Raw genomic sequence first — 24,227 nt, forward strand, 5'->3', positions numbered from 1 at the left:
TTTTCGGTACATGCCCCACCACCAGAGATGATGAGTAGTATATACGGACATTTTTATTAGTGACTAATTTTAAGTATGTTTACAGAAACTTTAAGTTTAAGAACTTATTCAACTTATTTCTGCTTTCTGTTATCTCTTTTTCTCATTATCGTATTTATAATATAAAATAAAAATTACATTTGTAAATTTTCATAAATCTCACTTTACTTTTCAAGCTTTATAAGTCAAATCCAGTGAAGTATTAACTACTTTTGATTCTTGAAACTAAAATATAAACTCAGTCATAGCTGTTCGTTTTGGTTTCATCTATTCTTTAATAGTAATTTCTGATTGTTTCGAGTTTAAATTTTAAATGGTATTTGCATCTGCTGAGCTTAAGTTTAAAATGCCAACTCTTGCATTTCAATGATAGAAATTCAAATGAACTTTGAAAAATCAAGAAAATGTAACTGTGACAAGGTAAACCACAACCAAACACTACTGAAATATTCCAACTCTTGCATTTCAACAAAGGAAATTCAAAATGAACTGTGAAAAATAAAGAAAAGGTAAATGTGACAAGGTAAACCACACCCTAACTCTACTTAAATAGTCAAACTCTTTCATTTCAACAAAATAAATTCAAATGAACATTGTAAAATCAAGAAAATTTAACTCTGACAAGGTAAACCACGACCAAACACTATCGAAATATTACAACTATTGCATTTCAACGAAAGAAATTAAAAATGAACTTTGAAAAATCAAGAGAATTTAACTGTGACAAGTTAAACCACAACCAAACACTACTGAAATAGTCCAACAATATCATTTAAAAAAATGTAATTCAAAATTAGATTTTAAAAATCATGAAAATCTAACTGTGAAAAGCTAAACCAATACCAAACAATACTGAAATATTCCAACTCTTGCATTTCAACAAAGGAAATTCAAAATAAGCTTTGAAAAATCAAGAAAATGTAACTGTGACAAGGTAAACCATAACCGAACGCTACTGAAATATTCCAACTCTTGCATTTCAACAAAATAAATTCAAAATGAACTTGGAAAAATCAAGAAAATGTAACTGTGACAAGGTAAACCACGACCAAACACTACTGAAATATTCCAATTCTTGCATTTCAACGAAAGAAATTCAAAATAAACTTTGAAAAATCTAGAAAGTGTAACTGTGACAAGGTAAACCACAACAAAACACTTCTGAAATATTCAAACTATAGCAGTAATAATAAGGAAATAAATAATTAAAAATTTATTAACTATATAATGGATGATAGACATTTTATACCCCAACCGGACGCTATTGAAATATTCCGACTAGTGCTCTTCAAGGAAAGAAATTCAACTGAACTGTGAACTATGTTCACAATGTATCAGTAACAAGTTCAACCACAACCACGCACTACTGGGTTGGGCTTTGGGGTCCGGAGATGGCATTTGGGGGTCTGGGTGGGTCTTGGGGGAGCCGGGGGACCGGTGGATGGCCTTTGGGGCACCGGTGGCCCTTTGGGAGCCCGGGGGACCTGTGTGGACCTTGGGAGGGCTTTGGGGGCTTTGGGGGGCGGGTGGAGGGCATTTGGGACACGGTTGGTCCTTGGGGCGCTCGTTGGGCCCTGGGGGACGGGTGGTGGACCTTTGGGGCACTGGGTGGGCCTTGGGGGGTCCGGGGGGCCTGTTGGGGGCCTGGAGGACATTTGGGGCCGGGGGATGGCCTTTGGGGGTCTGGGTGGGCCTTTGGGGGCGCCGGTGGCCCTTTGGGAGCTTGGGGGCTTTGAGGACCGGGGGCTTCATTCGGGGTTGGGGTAGGAGGATCGGAACCCTTTGGGGTTGGGTTAGAGGACCTCACAACACTGTTCAAATGAAACTTGTGTATTATAACGACCACACTCAAAACCTCCTCTAAAATCTCTTCAAAAATCTTCTTTTAAAATGTCTCTATCTGTTTCGCCGAAATAGTTCCATAACCTGTCTAAAACGGTTTCGCCCAAATAATCCCTAAACGCAAATTCAGCGTGTTCCTTTGTTATTGGCATCTCTGTACTAACGCATTTCAAATTAATATGAAACCCTTTCGCGCGCGACCACAAGTCCTCGCTAAGATGGTTCGTGCCTAAGTGTTTCCCGGTCATTTGGTTATTAATATCAGTTGGAATTCGACTAGTAGAACTGTTCCCGAGGCAAAGACATTAATGATTTTGGATATATTCATGGAGAAATGTTCCTAGGGGGACATTTTTAATTTCTGACAGATGAAGTCATTGATTGATTGATCTGTCAAGAAAGGGAACATTAATTTGTTGTTTCTAAGGGGAATTATTGATTCACGATAGGTGAATTGAGGTCGACAGCACAGGTGTCCTGACTCGTGACAGCACCACGTGGTTTATGGTTTTCTCAGTGAGAAAGTTCATGTTTTTCAAATTCTCACTGACAAAAACATAAAACAGACATTAATTGCTGTTGTCATCCTTAAATGTGACAAAGTTCCTGTTTTTCAAATTCTCACTGACAAAAACCATTAAACATCCATGAAAACAGACATAAATGTGAGAAAATTCATGTTTTTCAAATTCTCACTGACAAAACCATAAAACATCAATAATTTGATGTTGACATCCGAGAAAAACATCAAATAAATCGAACAACACACATATCCATCCATGAAAACAACCATAAATGTGACAAAATTCATGGTTTTTCAAGTGAGAAAAATCCTGTTTTTTCATTCTCACTGAGAAAACCATAAACCACGTGGGAATCGTCGGAGTATAAGACCCCTCTCTACTTGCATCAAGCGTTTTCACAAAGCGCGCTCTTGAGGAAAACACAGGTTGAAACTTCGAACCCGCTGAAAGTAGACGAAAAACTTGAAACTAGACGAGAACAACCCGTGTTCGAAGACGGGATGTTCATGGCTCAGTGGGTGCGAACACGGGTTGTTCTCGTCTAGTGCATCAAGCGTTTTCACAAAGCGGGTTGTCGAGGAAAACACGGGGTTGAAACTTCGAACCCGCTGAAACTAGACGAAAAACTAGAAACTTGAAACTAGACGAGAACAACCCGTGTTCGAACCCGCTGAGCCTGAAAACACGGCTAAATTATAGACGAAAAATCAAGATGGCTTGTTAAAATCATAATTTTTACCTTCATTCTATTCGTTTGTCACAACTATTATCCAAACACATGCTTCAGGCGAGGTTCCAAGGACAGTGACTATTCCTGGATAAAAAAAAATGACACCAAGTAGTTTTGCGATTTAACGCGGCTATGGTTTATTACAGGGAGGGGCATTTGTCCCCTAAATCTTCCCCCTTCCCCCTACATTTCGGAAATACCTTTTTTGGAGGTATTTTCATTAAAAAGAAAAATTTGAAAAAATAACACCAAGAAATTCTGCGATTTAACGGGGCCGTTGTCGTCATTGCTGAAGTAATCATGATCAAGATCACTATGATTATCTTATCGCGGTCTTTAGGGTCATCGTTGTCTCAGAGATATAGTAATTTGTAATATTAATAATTTGTAATTTTACCTTAAGACTTGAATTCCATATTTGTTCTGTTTTTTTTTTGGGGGGGGGGGGGGGGGGGGGGATTAATTTACAAAAATTACCACTGTTACGCAGAGATTGAGTTTCTTATGAGCGCTTTTCATGTATCAGTAAAGAAAGAAGTCGCCCATAATCTCCTATGTTGTTCACGTATTTCTTCTTTTCTTCCCTATGTTATAAATCTATAATTTTTGGTTTTTATTTATAGGATCATTCCCGTTTTGTTCAGTGTGTTCGTTTCTCTCCTAGTGGAGAGCATTTTGCGAGTGCTGGTTTTGATGGAAAGCTTTTTATTCATGATACAAAGGAATACAAGACTATATGCGAGCTAGGCAACCCTGCCCACAAGGGCGGGATTTATTCCGTAAGTTTTTTTATTAATAATTTATATTTTTAATTATGTAATTATTCAACTAAAATGAATTAATTAATAATGGTTAAACGTTAATCAAATGACTATGTATTTAAATAATAAATAATAGGTTACCTAGTTGATACATATAATTAAATAATTATTTAAGTGATATAAAGAAAGAAAAACGAGCAAAAATGGGGTTTTTATAGGCCAAATGAAAATACTGAAAACACAAAGTGAATATTTCGAAAGGACAAACGCCTCTCTTCTTCAGCGCGAAACGAAACGATGTATCCAAGGAAAGTGCCGAAGAGAAAAAAAAAACAACAAAAAACAAACGCAGAAATTCAATATGAAAAAAAAAACTTCAAATATTAATAATCCTCAATAAAAGCCAAAAATTAAAAGAATTAAAACCAAATACCTAACAACCATAAAAGCGAGTTATTCGCCAATATCCGCGATTTGCACAAAATCCAAAAAAATATGAACTGCCATTGACGGATACTAGCGAACAACTGACAAAGATAGGAAACAATTCATTCACTCAAAAAACAAATCGAACCAGCAATTAAATAAGCTGGAGAACTATGTCATTTGATTTCGGATTTTAATTAATGCATTTATCGCAGACACCCTTTGAGACCTAAGGGGTTGTTCACGTGTTTGTTTATATGACTGGGAAAGTTATTCCTCTAATCATTCTCCTGCTGTGAAAAGAGGAGTTGTCACTTCTCTAGTTGATAGAGCATTGAAAGTTTGTTCAACACGTATCTTTGATTTAGAGCTCAACCACCTTAGAGATATTTTATTTGGGAATGGGTATCCAATTAGATTAATAAATTCTGTAATTGCAAAACGCATTAAAAGATTATCAGATAGTTACACAAAAAACACAAGTCAAAGGGAAAGTTCAGTGTATTTTGGTCTCCCGTATGTTAAGGTGTTTTCAGAATACATTTCAAAACGTATAAGAAAAAACAACATTTACGCTTATTATAAGCCCAGAAAAACTATCAGGTCCCAAATTCATCAAGGTAAAGACTCTATCCCGATAGGCGAAAACTCCGGTGTCTACAGAATTCCTTGTTCGTGTGGTCTTTGGTATATCGGAAGAACTGATCAGCGACTAACGGATAGATTAACTCAGCACTCTAGTTCAATTAATAATACACTTAAAAAGCGGAAAAAAACAGAAAATTTTGACTCTGCCCTTGCAGAGCACATTTTTGTAAAACCAGACCATACTATTTTGTTTAATCAAGCTAGTCTTATTTCGCATGACAAAGGTATTGTCCAGCACTACAGAGAAGCTGTTGAAATTTATAAATACCAACATTTAGGTCTAGCTTTAAACAGAGATTCATTTAAACATTTATTCTTAAGTGAATTAAGAATAAATGAGTCATATTTCGGTTTTCTCAAAAAAAAGCCGATAATTTAGTAATCCCTGAAATAAACCTTGAACCACTTTCCCAGTCATATAATCAAACACGTGAACAACGAAACGAAACGATGTATCCAAGAAAAGTGCCGAAGAGAGAAAAAAAAAAAAAAAAAAAAAAAAAAAAAAAAAAAAAACAAACAAACAAACGCAGAGAGTAAATTTGAAAAGAACCGAAAAACCCTAAACTTAAAACATGAATAAAACTCAATAAAAGCCAAAAAATATAAGAATTAAAACCAATTACCTAACAACCATAAAAGGCGTTTGTCCTCTCGAAATATTCGCTTTGTTTTTTCAGTATTTTCATTTGGCCTATAAAAACTCGATTTTTGCTCGTTTTTCTTTCTTTATGTGATGTCAGGCCAATGGGGTTTAAGAAATTATCTTTATTTAAGTGATTCGCATATATTCATTTTCCTTTATAAATCTAGGTATTTTCTCAGATCCTACTGCTTTTCCATGACGTACAAATAACAGTTCGATTAGGGTTAAAAATTTTTATTAGACAATGAAAAACAATGATAAAAATTTTGGGTATTTTGATCACATACACAGCAACTTTCATCAGCAGATAAACTCAATCTTTATCTGCTGATGATGGTCGCTGTGTATGTGATCGAAATATCCAGAGTTTTTATCATTGCTTTTCAGTGTCTAATAAAAGGATTTATCCCTATTTGAACTGTCATTTGTACGTCCTTTATAGGTCCTATTTTACGTTTCTATAAAAATATTTATTGACAGTGGATTTTAAGCAGTCTGTGACCTACTGTAAAATTAATTAATTGATTAATTAATATTTAATTAATTAATTAAATGAACAAATTAATCTACTGCTTAATTAAATTATTTTTTTCATAATCAGCAGGGCTGTAAAGTCGGTTATAAGTTATAACCGACTCCGAATCCAGTCATTTTCAATATACCGACTCCAGCTCCAACTCAATTCTGCCAAAATTTACTAAAATTTCGACTCCGACTCCAGACATTTTCAATATACCGACTCCAGCTCCAACTCCATTCTGCAACAATATACTAAACATTCCGACTCCACAGCCCTGTTAAATCCAGTTGATAAACTATACTTTCTGAACATTCTTATATGTAAGTTTCAAAGCCATTCCGTTGCTATCGTGCCTAAAGGTCGCGTCTGACATTTTCACTCTTCATAGATAATTACAAAATGAAGTTGCTTAAGCTGTTCTCAAAAGGAGGATAAGTCAGGCAATGCGAGTTCAATCACGTTCTGATCTTTCTGATCTACGTTTCCCTGCTGACCCGCCCTTTGAGAACGGTTGGGTAAAATTAAGATACTTGGTAATCAATTTGGGTGCGTTAATTTAAAAATCGATGAACTCAACGTTTTGTAACACTATAAGACACTTCTTATATTTTATTATATATTCTTATATATATATTATTCTTAAAAGCCAAAAATTAAAAGAATTAAAACCAAATACCTAACAACCATAAAAGGCGTTTGTCCTCTCGAAATATTCGCTTTGTTTTTTCAGTATTTTTATTTGGCCTATAAAAACCCGATTTGTGCTCGTTTTTCTTTCTTTATGTGATGTCAGGCCAATGTGGTTTAAGAAATTACCTTTATTTAAGTGATTCGCATATATTCATTTTCCTTTATAAATCTTATATATTCTTATATATTATATATATATTATATATTATTATATATATATTAAGACACTTCTTATATTTTATTAAGATACTTATATTTAAGACACCTCTCGTTAAAATTAAGCAAGGTTTATTGAGTGAGGCTGTTTTCTTATCTTCTTTTATTCTCCAGATATGTGGACATTTATTCTTTCCCCAAAATGTGGTTTGATGGATTTTGTGTCATTCTTTGGAATCTGTGTAGGATTGTGTAGCCATAATAATTAAATGATTGTGTAATTAAAGTGATACGGTAGCTTAAAATCATTTTTCAACCCTCAGTGTTCGCTGGACAATTGGTCCATTAGTGAATCCCCCCCAGGGGACTAGGTATCGTCGAAAGCGGTATAAAATTTGTAGAGTTTGCGAGCATAAAATTTGTGGTTTTACTATAAAAAATAAAATATTTCTAATTGTGTAGATTCTAGTTTTTCTCTCATAGCTCAAAAAACAAGATATATTTTTGAAAATTTTATCTTTTATAACGTTATGAATTGAAAATTGTTGGAGCAACAGTACAAACGTTAAGCAAATTCAAAACCTTAAACTAGCACACGTATCCTTCACTTCTTTAACATACTTACTTATTATCCTTGCTGCTTTTTTTACAGAATTAGGGCTCCTGTGAAATTACCGTAAAATTGCTATTTACGTAAAAATTACGTATAAATACGTAAAATTGTCTGCTCCAAATGAGACAGCCATAAGCAGGGTTGCCACCGTCAGTAGGATTTTACTAGATCTAATAAAAAGAAAAAAAAAATCTATTAAATTTAGAGGATTTAGTAAATTTCCCGAAATCTCGTAAAAAGTCATGATTTGTAGTAAACAAGACTTGTTTTTTTCCATGAATTCAGGAAAAAAAAATTAGGGTCCATTCATTACAAAATCTGATTTCGGTTACGTTAGATATTATGGCTATTATTGCTCTCATTTTTGTGATTTCGCGTCAACCCTAGCGCTTAAAAATCTCTTCTTGTCTCTCGGCTTTTCTTGACACTCGCTTTGAAAGGCAAACAATTTAAAATTAGGACTGGTATGTCGGCTTAATTTGTTTTCAGAAAATTTTCGTTGACTCTCATAATAGTTGCTAAGTTTGTTAGTTAGCCTCGTCCCTTTTTAAAGACGCTGCTGGAAACGAACTTTTTCCATACTTGCCCAAGTTCTTTCTGACTCTGCAGCTTGCCCCATTCAAGTGCTGGAGCAGAGAGACAGTTTTTGATTTTGTCGGTGATCAAAACTAAAAACCAAAATAGGCTAAATGTTTCGAGTGTTTCGTCCCTGATGAAAACGAAGCAACTTGTTCTCAGGTCGTCAAGTTGAGTACGTGACTGGGTGATCCCCAGCTATTTGACTCGGGCTATCAAGAAATGGAAACAAGTAGATCACTTCAGTCAGAATTCGATACTAGTGGATACTTTAAATTCGGATGAGGCCGTGGACGATTAAAGCATTTTAAGTGCGCCTTTTTTTTTATTGTGACTACATATTTTTCTTTTTAATTTTCAATTTGTATGATTTGCCTGACCTGAAGAATATTGAAACAATGTTTTTTTTTAACTAATTATTGTATGTTATATAAGTTTTCTTTTTCTTGGCAGCCCTAGTGCAATTTGAGGTGCACTTTTTAATTTACATATTTTTACAACTAAACCGGTAGCCGATTTCGTCATTGCCGTTTTGAAGTGACATAGATTGCATAGGTTAGTGACATAGGTTTTTGATTTCCTTGAATACGAACGAGAGAGAATCCAGAAAAAATCAGTTAAAAAAAAATCCTAAATTAATTGCTTTAAAATTTGCCGGAAATTTTTGTAAGCAGCTTATCCCTTATTTAAAGACCAGCCCAATTAGTGTTTTAAAAGTGGCAAATTTCTTCTTAAAAATGCAAAATTGAAGGATTAAGATTTCAAACCTAAAAACGGAAACTGGGGGACAAATTCCAAAAGCGGTCACTTTCAAACACACCTCAGATTCTAAGCACTCCATCGCCTGAATTGCTTTGTGAATATGAGTTGTAGCTATTTTTCTTCGTTGATTGTATTTTAATTTTTAATATATCTGAATTTTATGACCTGAAGACCATTGATAAATTTAAAGCCGGACTTCACCAGCAGGATTTCCAGAATCTAAGATTCCAAACTATTGTGACGTCTTGGATTCACCGCATCTGGAATACGAAGCTTATCCAGTTGTACATCCAAATAATCAAAAAATGGATTTTTGAACTTATGGGTTTCCGGTATTTTCAATCATACTTTGAAAGCGAAAGAAAAGAGGAAAAGAGAAAAAAAAAAGAAGAAGCGGTAGCCGCACGCGCAAAATTTTTTTTTGTGCATTTAGTAAAAACAGATGCGATTTAGTAAATTTTTCCTCTCAGACTTTGTAAATTCTTCCAGGCCAGGGTGGCAACCCTGGCCATAAGGGATATGGCTGTGAATGGCTTTGTGAATAATTAAATGATATGTCATTTTGGCACGAAATTTTTTCATTTGAAGTAGATGGAACTAAAGTAGAATCTGGACTTAGTTGTGTTTTTGAGTTATTACGCAGCTCACAGAATCCGGGGTCACCAACTTTTCAGTAACAATTCAAACTCTTTCTTTACTATAAAATTTCTCTCAAAAGATATTTAAATTAACTTGGTTTTGTTGGAGAGTTTACCAATCAATGCGGGTAGTACCACAGGGAACTCCCGAAGTGACCAAATTACTCAAATGATAATTCCCAAATGATAAGTTATCCATATGAACGAGGATAGAACTTAGTCCTGCTTAAAAAACAAGAAAGAAAAAGGAGCAAAAATGGAGTTTTTAAAGGCCAAATGAAAATGCTGACACAACACAACAAAGCGAATATTTCGAGGGGACAAACGCCTCTCTTCTTCAGTGCGAAATTAAAAAATATATTCAATGAGAGTGCTGAAGAAAAAACCAACAAAATGAAGCGCAGAAAGTCAATATGAATGTGAAAAAAACAACAAATTAAAAGATGAATAAAATTCAGTAAAAGCTAAAAATTATAAGAATTCAAACCTAATACCTAACAACCATAAAAACGAGTCATTCGCCAATTCCACGATTTGCAAAAAATCCAAAAATTTTAACCGCCATCGACGGATATTATTGTTATTCGCTAGTATCTGTGGATGGCGGTTAAAATGCCTAAGAAGGAGGTATTAGGATCATATTCTTTCTTATGACTTATGATTTCTTCTAATGTATTACTTATAAGGATTTACAAATCTTAGGAATATTTTTTGGACTCCCAAAGAAGGGACTCCAAAATTAGGATTTACAATTCTTAGGCATCTTTTTTGGACTCCATCTGTTCTAAAATTTGTTTTACATATTGATACTTAGACACTAAAACCTGGAAAGTGTTTGACTCGTATAGATTTGCCTCTGGATATTTCGAACAACTTTTGGTTTTGATTGTTTTTTTTTTGTATGGACTCCCAATGGGGGAGGGGTTTCAGAGCGGGAACTCTTCCGCTGTGGGGTCAAATCCTCTGCAGAGTAGGTGAAACCGTAATTGCAGCTATTTGAACATCTATCTGACTTTGAAGGGGTCTACTGCATTCAAATAAACATTGTCCAAAACGTCAGGTTATGGTTTTTTTTTTCAAAAGCGATGGGCTTATTTTAGATTTTTTTTTTCTGCAAATAACTGCATAAAGGAGGAGTATGGTCCTAAAAACCCTCCCCAGAAGATAACCAATCTTGGCCTAAAAAGAATTTAACCAGTTCTCCTTCTAGCCATGAGAACGTTCTTTTCTCTTGAGATTGATTAAAAAAAAAAAAAAAAAAAAAAAAAAAAAAAAAAAAAACACGCCTGCAAATTTGGGTCTATAAATGTTATTTTGATAGTGTTTCAACCCTGACTCCGAAAATTCTTTTTATTTCTTTTTTTGCAACTATTATCATCCGATTTTCCTGGTAAGACTCCTTCATACCAGTCTCAGCGAGGGGGGATTCTTTCCATTACCTTCTGTCTGAAGGTATTTTGGTTTACTATTGGAAGAACCTTCGAGGAATGAGGGGCGGGGGACAAAATATACGGGCCCAAGCCTCAAAGAGGCCCTGTGCAAGATTGGATTTTTAGTTTTTTAATTCGAAAATTTATTTTACAAGAATAACTGTTAAAGGGTAGAGGGGTATCTTAGACCCACTCAGCAGCGCATCACAAGCCCATAGTTGTTAACTTCTTGCTCGGTTGTCTTCAGTTGATTCTTCAATAAAACGTGAAAGTCAATTTTTTATCTTCTGTTTGGGTGTAGGTTTCCTGGAGTCCTGATGGTAAACAGCTGTTGAGTGCCAGTGGGGACAAGACCTGCAAATTATGGAACGTCGAAGACCAAACAATGGTTAGTGAATTTGTGATGGGCACCACGATTGAGGATCAACAGGTAACTTTGTTCTTTGTTGAATTGGGTTTTATTCTTATAGTTGATTTTATGTCTGTTTTTCTGGTAATTTATTTCTACATTTTTGTTTATTTCACCTATTTACTTTACTATCTGCCAAATTTGACAAATGCAATTAAGCATTGATATATAATTGTAAACTAAAGCAGAACTGTAAAGTACCCCCCCCCCCCAAAACTGTACCCTGAACTGTAAAAAGAGAGATTGAGCTAGATTAAGAGAGTTTGAGTGAGATTGAGGAGATTGAGAGAGATTGTCTTGCGTCTCTCACCCTCTCTCGTTTTTTTCCACCTCTTTCTCTCGAGAGAGGGAGAGATAACGAGTGCGTTAAAGCTGAGTATCCAAACTGCTTTTAACAGAACAACGTGGGGGGGGGGATCAGGCTATATTTTACGAGGGTCATAAGCCTAATTAAGAGTAGGGAGGGGATGAAAAAATTCATTGATATTTGAAATTTCTTAGAATCTTGTTATTCTTTTAATGATTTTGAATTCTACGTGTCAGCGAATGTGAATAGAAAGCCTTAAACATAAAATCCATTTTTTCTAGCTTCCAGTCCTTGTCTCTCCACGTGGTCAAGCCATAGAGATGTTTTCCATTATTCATTAATATTACTTAATAATTGGCATATTCACTTTTATATAAGTTGGCTTCTTATTAATTTATGCAGTGGTGTAATATATAATCGTTTGAAGGATGCCAATGAGCTTGCTTTTAACTTTATAACGAAGTGGATGAAATGGATGGAGTTATTTCTTGTTGTTAAACTGGTAATGTGTTAATTTTCTGTTGTAAAAACATTGTATTTGACTTCTTCTCTTGACAGAATCAAATCTTTGAAGAAAAACAAATACCTGCTTTTATGTAATACTATGGCATATACAAGTAATGCTCTGGCTATTTGTTTTTGAAGGAGAGGTAGACGCAGTCTTGGCATGTTTACAAGCAATGTACACTAGTATAAAGTATAAGAAGGTTTGCCTTCTGTCCTAAAAATATTTACCAACGAATTAAAAAAAGACGATTTTTAACGTGTTAATTTTAAAGCGTTTTGTTGATTTGGGAGAAGCAAAAAGGCTCATTTACGTTAACAAATTGCTAAAAGATTACTTCTCCGTGAGAAATCTGAATTGCATTCTATTCTAATATATTGCAACATAGTCTTTGGTGATGTTTTTCAAGAGCATAGTTTTTAGGGTTGTACCATTCACCTGGGTAGAGAAACTGAATGTAGAAAGAAATAATATAGAACGAAGGAAACGAAATGAAAGAACGTAGACAGAAAAGAATACTTTTGAATTGATTTTTAAGCTCACCTGCTTTCATGCTCAAGAGTATAGACATTAATATAAAGATTAACTTTCACTTATTTCCAATAAATATAATAATATTTATACACAAATATTTATAATAATATTTATAATTTTTTTTTAATGGACTTTACTCTCTTTTTCCTCAGGAGAAACATCAATAAATCCTTTTTCAAACTAATTTAAAACAAAATGTAAAACAATATAATGCGTAAGAAAAGAATGAAATATAAAAATAAATTAATAAAGTCAATTTTAGTATGCTTTCTGTGGTTATGGTAAGACAGGAAGAGAGGATATAGAAAACACTCCCACCTCTCTTCACAGGAAAGTTAAGAAACCTGTCTCAAAACTGACACTTAAACACAGTCTCGTCCCTAAATACACTTAAATACACCATATATACCCTCTCTAAAATACACAAAAATAACTTTGTAGCTTAAATCTGCTGTTTAAAGCTAGTAATTGTGAAAATAATTATCTATTTTAGGTCTCCTGTCTATGGCAAGGACAGCATTTACTATCTGTTTCCCTTAGTGGCTTTATAAACTATTTAGACGTGAATAATCCAGAGAAACCACTCCGTGTTGTCAAAGGTCATAATAAGCCAATCACAGCCCTTGAAGTGAATCGAGCCAAGAAGTCTATTTATACAGCATCACATGATGGATTTATTACTGCCTGGGATGCTGTTACTGGTAATAGGCATCTTTAATTCGTAGAATCGTAGGTGCCAGATTAGTATTGTTAATATTTAAGAGGCTCTGGATAGGGCCGTTTACAGTCCCAGCTGAGTCAGAGTCACCCTAGCCGAGTGGTTGGCGCGCTGGATTTAGAATTCTTTGTCCGAAGGGCGGGGTTTGATTCCCGGCATGGCTGGTTATTTGGTTTGGGATGGGGGTTAGTGGTGTGACTCTGTAAGCTCAGCGAGAGTCGACCCAGCTCTAAATGGGTACCTAGAGAAATCTGGGGAAAGTAAACAGGAAGGGTGTGTGAAAGCGCAGGATGACTGGCCCTCAGCCCCCATTCAGCTACTTCCTGGCTGAATGGCCTAGAACCGGAGATCAGCACCGCCAGTTTAGACTTTAAGGGTCTAGTGCCGTATCCTTTATCTTTTTTACTTTTACAGGGAGGGAAGGGGCTACCATATTTGAATTACCACTCCCCCCGAAATATTTGTCTGATTCAAATTAGTCTTAAAAATGCAGGAAAGAAACTATTTCTCCTAAAACATTAATGCATATTTTTCGGACTTTTAAATTGGTCTTCAAAAATACAGGTTAGAAAATACTTATTTGCGGCTGTTAGACAAAGTCCTCGATAAGTAAACCTCTTCTTCATTCTTTGGCCCCCCCCCCCCCCCTCGAACGACAATCTTTGATGCGGCCCCTTTTCTGGCCTCTTGTCTTCAATACATCTAACAAAAGGAGTCATTGGTTTTCAGTCAAGCTTTTCGGAAAATAAGTTCCTTTGTCAATGGTGTATGGATACAATCCATCCTGGCAAACAGGAGGGGGGCTTCCAAATTTGTGTCACCGGGGTAATATGACTGAAAACATGGTCTGATCTCAAACAAACATCAGATAAGGTAAGAGTTTTTCCCAGGGTCGGCTAAAGGGTAACCTTAGCGATTGGGCCCCGCATTTGAGAGGGCTCCGCATTACCATCAAAATGAACAAAAAAAAAAAAGATTTTGAAATTAAAGCAAATTGTTTTTGATGATAATGGATAAATTATGAATTATTCAACAATTAATAATATGTTTATGTCAAATTTGCATTGCTGGATAAGATTTATTAATGCGTTTATTACTATATAACATATACTTTACAATATAGAAAACTGATACCCGTAAGAGTTCATGTCAAATTTGTTGAATTTAATCGGGCTAGTCCTATATTACAGATATTTTGCACTATGTACAAGTTTACGTACGTAAACTACTATGCAGGTATATTTTATTTAAATATTTGATATATAGAGAAGGCCATGGAAAAAAAATTCATTAGGGATTCAAACATAATGCAGGGGGAGAGAATCCCTAAATTTTTCTTTTCAGAACCACTACCATAAGTGGTAGCCGAACTTGCCATCTCAGCCAAACTTGCTCCGAGGTAAGTCTGATCTGAATTTAGCCAACAAGTCTATTTACATGGCACCTCACGGTGATTGTGTTACTACCTGTGGTGCTGTTCCTGGTATTATTTTTATTTGTTTTCTTTATTCATAGATGGCAGATGAGTAGCCTCGCAATGTTTAAATGACTGATTAGTAGTCTGCCGTCGTTTCTATCTTTTCTTCTCAGAGACCACTATGAAGCCATGTGGCCACTACCACAATGTAAATGCGACCATTTAGATTCTAGTAGAGTGAAAATTTCTGATGATTTAGTAGGAATGAAGGTACTTGTCTTGAACCCGATAAACATTTGCGATGAGGGAAGTTTCGTTATTGCTAATGAAATAAAACAAAATAGGATAAAAATATAAAAGTTTAGAAACAGATTTGGACTGTATATTTGCACATTAGGAGTGGGTGTAAAGCATAGCATATATTAAATACGGGTACTGTTCTATTAGCTGGGAGTCACGCAAGATAGATGATAAAAGAAATTAGTCAAACAGGTTGTTTCAACGGAGAATTTAATTGCAAATAATAGTTTCTTACTGCGTTTACAATATTTAAACATTAGTTTTTTGGGGTTTAGGGGGGGAAAAAGGTACCTACGTTAGGTTGGGTTACGTATTTGATATTCTATGCTTTACCCCCACCCCACCCCCTAATGTGCAAATATATAGCCGAAATTTGTTTCTAAACTATTATATTTTTATCTTATTTTGTTTTATTTCATTAGCATTAACAAAACTTCACTTCTTGCGTCTCTCCCAGCTAATAGAACAGTACCTAAATACGTAACCTAACCTAACCTAAGTACCTTTTTTGCCCCTTCGACCCCAAAACACCAAAGTTTAAATCTTTATCACAGAATGAACAACTCACTAGCTAGCGGAAACCTGTTTCTAAAATGGTATCTTTGAAATTCTCTATGCGGGTATTTGCATGTTTATCGGATCCAAAACAAGTACCAAAATGAATAATAAAAACCAATAGCTGAGAACTGTACCAGAGGGTTTTTGACCTGGGGTTTTAAAAGAAATACTGGATACCTACAGCCCAAACTTGTAGAAGTAGAAAAATGGCTTTACCCGTTGGTCATTCTGAAACAAACTGCAATTGATAGATATATCAGGAACAAACAATCAGCTGCTTGTTTGTGTACTGCCTTGCATGTCCGAAACTCAATTGCCAAGGGCTTTAAGATGTCCTGCTACTGAGGCTGAAATTGAGGAGTATTCTCGTCGTGTGGTTGACCTGGATCAGAAGAATGAGCGATCACAACAGCTGGCAAGTGGGATGGCAAGATTTAACTCTTTTCTTACAGATTTTAGGTAGGTCCCATCGTTTAAAAATTCAGATCGTAAATTAAACCTTTCAACATCGAGTATTTAAATATTATATTAGCTAATATACATTTCGGTAAAAAAAAAAATAAAAAAAAACAACATTATCTTCATTTATGTGATATTAAGCCAAATGCATCATGTACTGCTATGCCGCCCGAGACCAACAGAGCTACACAAGCTCTTTAGACTCCCTCTTTACTCCCTCCCAAGAAGATCCAGTGTCCTTTAACTCTTTCCTTAAGACATCACCCCCTTTTCCACCCCCTCCACCCCCTTTTGGAAATAACCTGTTTTTTGTTTGGCTATACATGGTTGGCCACAAGGATGATCACAAGGGCTACAAGGATATATCAGGAAGGGTCATCAGCTTTACTTTATCCATTGATTATCTCTTATCAAATCGACAGATTTTCGATCTACTCTTCTTCCAAAAAAAAATCCATTTACTATATGATTCATACCATAACCCAACCTTATCCTAAACCATCAAGCCTATACCGAAAATCCTGGTAACACCGAACTGCTGTTACTCATTCCCCAGGTGTAGCAGGGACGACGTAGACAATCATTACCTGCACATGCAATGACAGCCAAGCTTCCTTTTTATTTAATACCTTACCTTTACTTAATACCTTACTATAATAGTTACTAAACCTGGAAATTTTAAATATTCAACCGTGAAGTAACGTATTTGTTCAGGCCTTTGCATTTATCTCAAATTTTAATGGAACTCTCATTATATCTAAGAAATACATTTCTTACGGAGAAAGACCCTGTCATAACCCGTTTTTTTTTTACTTAGAAAAGCAATCACTTGAGAGATGGGGGAAACGTGTCCTTTGATATGCCGCTGACATTCCTCCTCAGGAATAAGGTGATAGTAATTGTATTTTCTTAAAAAGCTAATTCTTTTCTTTCTTTTTTCTGATGAATAGGACTTCAATTTCTGAATGGGGCAAGTAGAAAAATTATTTAAACTATAGGAACCCAAGTATTCTAATCTAGCCTCCCTTCCCTGAATCATCTTTTTGAAACAAAGTCTATTGGGCCTATTAAACCCAAATCCTCCAGAATCTAGTATGGAAATACGGAAGTTGAAATTACTTGGCTGCCTTAATGGGAAGGGGGGGGGGGGTATTTGCGGGAAGAATTTTCCCCTGGGGGGATTTCCAGCGTGATTTTAAGAGCAATCAGAAATAAAAGTCTTCTGAAATGGAAGTGTTCTAAGAAAAATTTTCAGCCGGAATCATCCGCAAGAGATTTTCCTGGGGAATTTTCAGGCAGAATGGAATTGTCTGGGGGGAATTTTTCTGGTGTGGGGGGTATTTTAAGAGGAAAGAATTTTCCATAGAGAAATTTTCCGTAGGGGGAAGGAATTGTCCATGGAGGGGGAGTAGTAAGGTGTTTTAAATAAGTTAGTTGACATAGTTTTGCTGTTTTGAGGATCATTATTGCTGACTAAGCTGTTGCCCGCTTTCCTCCCTCCCCAGGAAGCTCTTTTTTTTCTCTGTTGTGTCCAAAAAGGGGGAAACGGACTAGGGGTCTGTCTAGTGCGGTGATTTATGCTAGAACTGATTTCCCATCCAGAAACTGGTCTATGGAGATATATGTATCCCTAAGTAACTTGGTTTTTTCTTTATTCTTCGCGGGACCTTTCCTGTTAAAAAAAAACATATATAAAAAATCTCAAGAAATTTGTGGTGAATATCCATATTTTCTTGCAAATATGTCTTTTTGTTGTATTTTTAGAAGTTATTTTGCGTTTATTTTTTCTTCCAGTGTTCCTTTTTTTTAGTGTTGTTAGTAAGTGGGTCCAATAAATTAGTCAGGTAATCAATATAGTTAGATTTGATTATCCCACACCTTTATAGTAAGTGTTTTGACAAATCTATTGTTGAAAATCTTCATTTTTATTGAGTCAAACTGTCTATACTAAGTAAATCAGCGTAAAAAAGACGTTCAAAATTAATCTTAATGTAGTAAAAAAGGGTTAAAAAAGTAAAAGATGTTCAAATAAACGTTCTTAATCTAGAAGGAACTCGTATTTAAAAAGCTGCCGTAAAATGTGTTATCCCATTTTTTAGCCTGGTAAGCGCCAAGTTTGTAAAGTCCTTTAAGATACGTCTTTCTAGCTTACGAAATTTAGAGTCGATCCCATTGAAACTCGAATCTTAAAAAGAAAAAAAAACTACAATGGGGGAGTTCGTGGATTTGGCTTGTGAATGATTTAATTCACGGCCTAGTAAAAATTTTGTGCTATTGGCAGGGGTGTACCAAGTTTGAAACCCCTCCCCCCTCTCGGAATTTTTTTTATGCGTTTGAATAAAATTTTATATATAAAATTAAATATTAAATATAAAATTTTTTGTAAAAACAAATTGTCCCCCCCCGCCCCCAAAAATCCCCCCTCATCCCAAAGAAAAATCCTGGATACGCCCTTGGCTATTGGTCTCTTGAAGTTGTTTTACTCATATTTTTGCCTTATTCAAATGATAATCTAATGTTTAGCCTCACTCTTCATCACATTGCTTGATCACTCATTAATGGTGTTAATGGTTTTGTGAGTTGGTTTGTGAATGTCTTAATTTACGGTCTATTCCATATTTTTGGCTTTTAGTCTGGACGTTGTTTTACTCATTTTTCTGTTTCACTTATCATGAACATCACTGCTCCTCACAATCAGTTGATCACTTTTTATTGTTTTCATGGCTTTGTGGTTTGACTTCTAAATTGCTCAATTCATCATTAGTCGTGGAGTCCCCGATTTTCAGTCCCAAGCCTGTCCCGTGGCTTGGGGACAGCGCCCAGTCCCGTGGAGTCCCAAGCCTGCGATAGTGTGCCGTGCGTTGCGGAACTGTGGCGAAACTGTGCGGCACATGTGACGTTGTGAGTTGTAGGCAATGTGGCAGAAAGTGGGCAATCTTTCGGATGTATATCAGTTTATTCGCTATCAGTCCTTTGAAATTGGTTAACTCATCTTATTGTCCCTGATTGTGGAATTTTTAGTACCATTTCTTATCTAATTACCTGATCACTCATTACAGTTGTTACTGGTAAGAGTCACCTACGTTCTATTACTATAGATGTCAGAATAGTAATAATTGGAATTTTCGACTCTGTTGGATTAAATTCTCTAGCAGCTAGGAAATTTAGTGTTTAAAAATTGGCGAGAATCCTAAATGTAATTGCAGACTTGATTTTCCCTCTTTTCTGGCCCTTAATTTTGAATGATGCGACAGCAAACACTTGTAATGAAAATTTTTTTGAAACTCAGAGGAAATGTCCAAAACTGCTCATTGCGAAAAGAAATCGGTCAGATTTTCTGACTAATACGAATTTTGTAGCGTTTAACAGAGAGTGGTCCTCTTATATTTTCTGATAGAATGCTCCCCTGAGGCAAAATTGTTCGCCCTGACAATGTCGGACGAAATTTATTCTTTCGTGCGTATCTTTCGTTAACTAATTTTCTTATTCTATTGGTTAGCAACTTATTTTAGGTGGAATCGAACCTTGCAAGGTATGCACGAACGGGGAGGGGGGGGGGGGTCATATGGCTATCCCCTCACCCCGAATTCCTAAATTCTCTTGAATTTTTGGGCACTTCTTATTCAAATTATTAAATAAAGTTTTTTATTATTGCTCCTGCCTACCGAAAAAACAAATCCTGGGTATATGCGTGACCTTTGGATTTTGGAAAATACGATTGACTAAGCGAAGCGAGGATACGAAACGAAATCAGAAATGGCAGAGAGGGTTAAATACACAAAAAAGGGGGTTTTATTTTCTATTTTAAAATTCTATTTACAAGTTTTTATTTACGATATACGAAGTTTCTATTTTCTATTTACAATAGTAAATATTTTCTATTTTCAATAATTTTTATTTACAATATACGAAGTTTTTCATATTTTTCCAAGAAGGATGGTTACAGATATTTTCCTCTAGGGATGCATCGAACTAGTTGCCATACTAGAGTGGGAAAGAGCTAGTTTAAACTAAGTTTAAAGTTCAAATACAATTATTAAGTAGAAGAGATCGCACCACAGCAACGTACTATATTTTTCCGTAAAGAGAAATTTGGGCCAGATTAAGGACAAACAGATATCATGCAAAAGTACTGAAGATAGCCAGTCAGCTTAGAACTCTCTGAAAGTTAATTATATAACTCCCCAATTTCAGGGGCTTACCAAACGTGTTGACGTACATATTTGCCCCTAAAGGTCCATTCATCATATATAGTATACAGATATAGTATATCCTAGGATATGGTATATCCTAGACCGGTTCTTCAGTAAAACTAGCAGTTATTCAGTATTGCATTGGGGTATACCAGCGATTAGGTATACCCCAATAAATCAAAATTCTCATGAGGAGTCCTTCAGATAAATATAAAGGGGAGATGGATTTAACCCCTTGTCTCTTTTCATTTGGAGGAATATTGATTAAACCTATACTGTGGGTGTACAGAGTGGGAGGAGACAACTCCCTATTATTGTAAACAGTCGTGGGTCTTGACGACTTAGTTATTAAACGTCGGATCCTTGGAAAAACTGACTACAATCATACAATAAGCAAAATCAAGGGTAACTAATTGTTGGAACGTCATATCTGTTAAACAAGAAGCTAAGCAAGCTCTCCTTGTACAGTATTGACATATTATGCATTTCTTAGACCAGAATCTCCGGGTCTGGCTCTACCAGTGATTACAGCGCCTGAAACGTTACAACAATTCCATTTTTTCTACTTTGGAGTAAACGATAACTCGGGACACCATGGCGTTGGTTTCATTATGAACCAAAACACCAGAAACGCAGTTCTTGATTGGGATCCTTTTTTCCCCCGACTGGCTTAAAGGAAGCCCTGCAAATGCATCCATTCTCTCCACATACGTCCCTACTCTTGATGCCACAGTTACCGCTAAGGAAGAATTTTTTGCGAAACTCCAACAACTGTCTTCCTGAGTTGCTACACGAAACTACCTGATTATTACAGAGGACTTCAACGCGGGGGTTGGTCTGTCAAGATACTCCACCCAAGTCCTTGAAAGTTCGGACTGGGGCAAAGATGTGAAAATGGGCAAAGGCTGGTAAACTATGCTTTGGTGAATCATGTTGTTGTAACCAACACCATATTTCAGCGAAAACCAAGCGATATACTGACTTGGCATTCCAACGACGGTGTTACTAAGGCCAAAATTGACTTCATTTTCGTCCACCAACGTTGGAGAAGTTCAGTAATAGACTCCCGCTCTTATAACGGTGCGGACACGGGCTCAAAATCGGAGTCCGATCACAATCTAGTCCTTGCAATAATCCTACTTCGTCTTGCATCTCGGAGAAAGAATAAACCGAAAGCCCGAATCGACATTGATAAGCTGCAAGATAAAGAAGTTCGGCAAACTCTAAACATGGAGCTAACGAAACTTGTTTTTGTGCCCTAAACTTGAATGAGGAGAAAAACTGCGAGAAAAGATGGGAGACATTCAAAACAGTGATGAGAGAGACCACAGAAGAGATCCTAGGTCGAAGTGAAACGACAACATTGGATTACCACCAGAACCCTGTCAATAGTCGAAGAGCGAAGCAAAAATATGAGCGGCCCTAAACATGTCACGAAAGAGTTGCGCAGGCAGGTTAAGCGCTCTGCTCGTCTAGACCGCCACGAAATGTGGAAAGAGACTGCTTCGTCTTTAGAAAAAGCAGCATGCACTCCTGACACCCACAAACTTCTGATGAGAAGTACTAAAGTTTTTAGTACTTTTAAAAAAGGTTTTTATTGTTCTAACTAAACGAACCTTGTGTGTCAGGAGTCGTTCTTAAAGAATTGGGACAAAATTCGAACTTTGGTGTAAAAAGAGAGGTGTTGAGGCAAACCCTCTTATATACGTAATAATTTCTTTTCATTTTAAGTTTTGATGTTGTTTCTTACTTTTTGTTTAAAAAACTTGTTTTTTTATTTAATTTCTGATCGTTTTTTATATAATGCCAGGAAATCTGGCCCCACCTCCACGAAAAATCCCTCCTCCCCACGGATATATCCTCTAAGCAATTTAATCCTGGCGAAAAATTACCACGGTTTATTTTCCTTAACAACTCCACGGATAAAATTGAGTCAACAAAGAAAAAGCAAGACATAAGAAGAATTTCGAATAGGAATTCTGGCAAATTCCCCCAATGTAAAATTTCCCCCGAAAAATACCCCCTGGAAACTTCCCTCCCATAGAAAATTATCCCCGTGGAAAATCCCCCTAGCAGATGATTTGCCCCCCCCCCCACCTGAAAAATGGTTACATACTTCCCATTAACAAATACTATACCATTAACAAATCCGTGTTCCTTCTTCTGGCAAAAAAAAAAAAAAAAAAAAATACAAAATTCCACATTTTTGCAGATAGGAGCTTGAAACCTCGACAGTAGGATTCTTTGATATGCTGAATACGATGGTGTGATCAAACAGTTCGTGGTAACGAACTGTAAGTAAGGAGCAACCCAGCTCAATGGTAACCGAAACTCTAAAAACCGGAATTTTGATATCAATAGATACATCAAAAGAACTAAATTTTAATTCTGATTTCAAATATATAAGTTTCATCAAGTTTAATCTTACCTATAAAAACTTACGCACCTAAGAAAATTTGGCTGATTTTCGAAAAAAAGGGGAAAAACCCCCTAAAACTTATAAATCTTTGATGAAAATCACACCATTATATTCCCCGTATTAAAAAACCCTCTTTTAGAGGTTCCAAGCTCATGTCTACAAAAATGTGGAATGTTCCATTTTTTGTCATAAGAAAGATCACGGATGCGTGTTTATTTGTTTTTTTGTTTTTTTATCTTTTTCCCAGGGGTGATTGTATTGACCCAGTGGTCCTAGAATATCGTGGGAGGGCTCATTGGAACGGAAATTAAAAGTTCTAGTGCCCTTTTTAAGTGACCAAAATTCCTCATTTTTTCCCAAAGTCACCCGATCAAAATTTTGAGATAGTCATTTTGTTCAGCATGGTCAAAAATATTATAACTATGTCTTTTAGGATGACTTAATCCCTCGAAGCCCCCAGGGGGAGGGCTGAAAGTTATGAACATTACCCAATGTTAACATATAGTATTGGTTATTGGGCAGCATACAGACGTTTTCAGGGGGAATTTTTTCTGGTAGTGGGGGGTGGGGGTGGGTCGGGGCTTATATGGGAGGATCTTTTCACGAAGGAAGTTTTCATGGGGGAAGGGAAATTGCGATGAAGGGGGCACCGGATTTCCTATCATTATTTAAAAAAAAATAAGAAATTAAATATAAAAAAAACAGGTTTTTCAACTGAAAGTAAGGAGCACCATCAAAACCTAAAACGAACAAAAGAATATTAGCTATATGATTGGGTTCACCTTCTAGTCAATGCCTCGCTCTTTAAGCCAAAGATTTTTTAATACTTTCATAAGAGCTATTTATTCTAATTAACGGCCTTTGTGATTAAGGGGTCATTTTTAAATAATTGGAACCGAATTTTGTTTACTTATTCAATGACGGTGAACCACAATAAAAGCTGCATTAACTAAAAAACGATCAGAAATTAAATAAAAAAAAACAAGTTTTTAAACTGAAAGTAAGGAGCGACATTAAAACTTATAACGAACAGAAATTATTCCGTATATGAAAGGGGCTGTTCCCTCCTCAATGCCTCGCTCTTTACGCTAAAGTTTGACTCTATCTCACAACTTAATTTTTTAAAATAATAAAAAACTTTAGTGTAAAGAGCAAGGCGTTGAGGAGGGGACAGCCCCTTTCATATACGGAATAATTTCTGATCGTTTTAAGTTTTAATGTTGCTCCTTACTTTCAGTTTAAAAAACTTGTTTTTTTTATTTAATCTCAATTAAGATTCTTTGACTTTGAGTGGGTGTTTCCCCATTTTTTTGAAAATAAGGCAAATTTTCTCAGGCTCGTAGCATTTGATATGTAAGACTAACCTTATTGAAACTTGTATATTTGGAATCAACATAATAAGGAAAT

At 35.8% G+C, this 24,227-nt stretch overlaps 1 protein-coding gene across 1 annotated transcript in view; it reads left to right on the plus strand.

Moving 5' to 3' along the window:
- LOC148949744 (actin-interacting protein 1-like) overlaps positions 1-24,227 on the plus strand; it is a 73,385-nt gene that overhangs the window by 1,507 nt on the left and 47,651 nt on the right. The window contains exons 2-4 of the mRNA XM_089092774.1: positions 3,759-3,914; positions 11,303-11,431; positions 13,250-13,457. Coding sequence (XP_088948900.1) covers positions 3,759-3,914; positions 11,303-11,431; positions 13,250-13,457 — 493 coding nt within the window. The remainder of the gene's footprint in view (positions 1-3,758; positions 3,915-11,302; positions 11,432-13,249; positions 13,458-24,227) is intronic.

The sequence above is a fragment of the Artemia sp. Qi Xiang Cuo genome, chromosome 8, assembly GCF_049724085.1.
Source record: "Artemia sp. Qi Xiang Cuo chromosome 8, ASM4972408v1, whole genome shotgun sequence".
NCBI lineage: Eukaryota > Metazoa > Arthropoda > Branchiopoda > Anostraca > Artemiidae > Artemia > Artemia sp. Qi Xiang Cuo.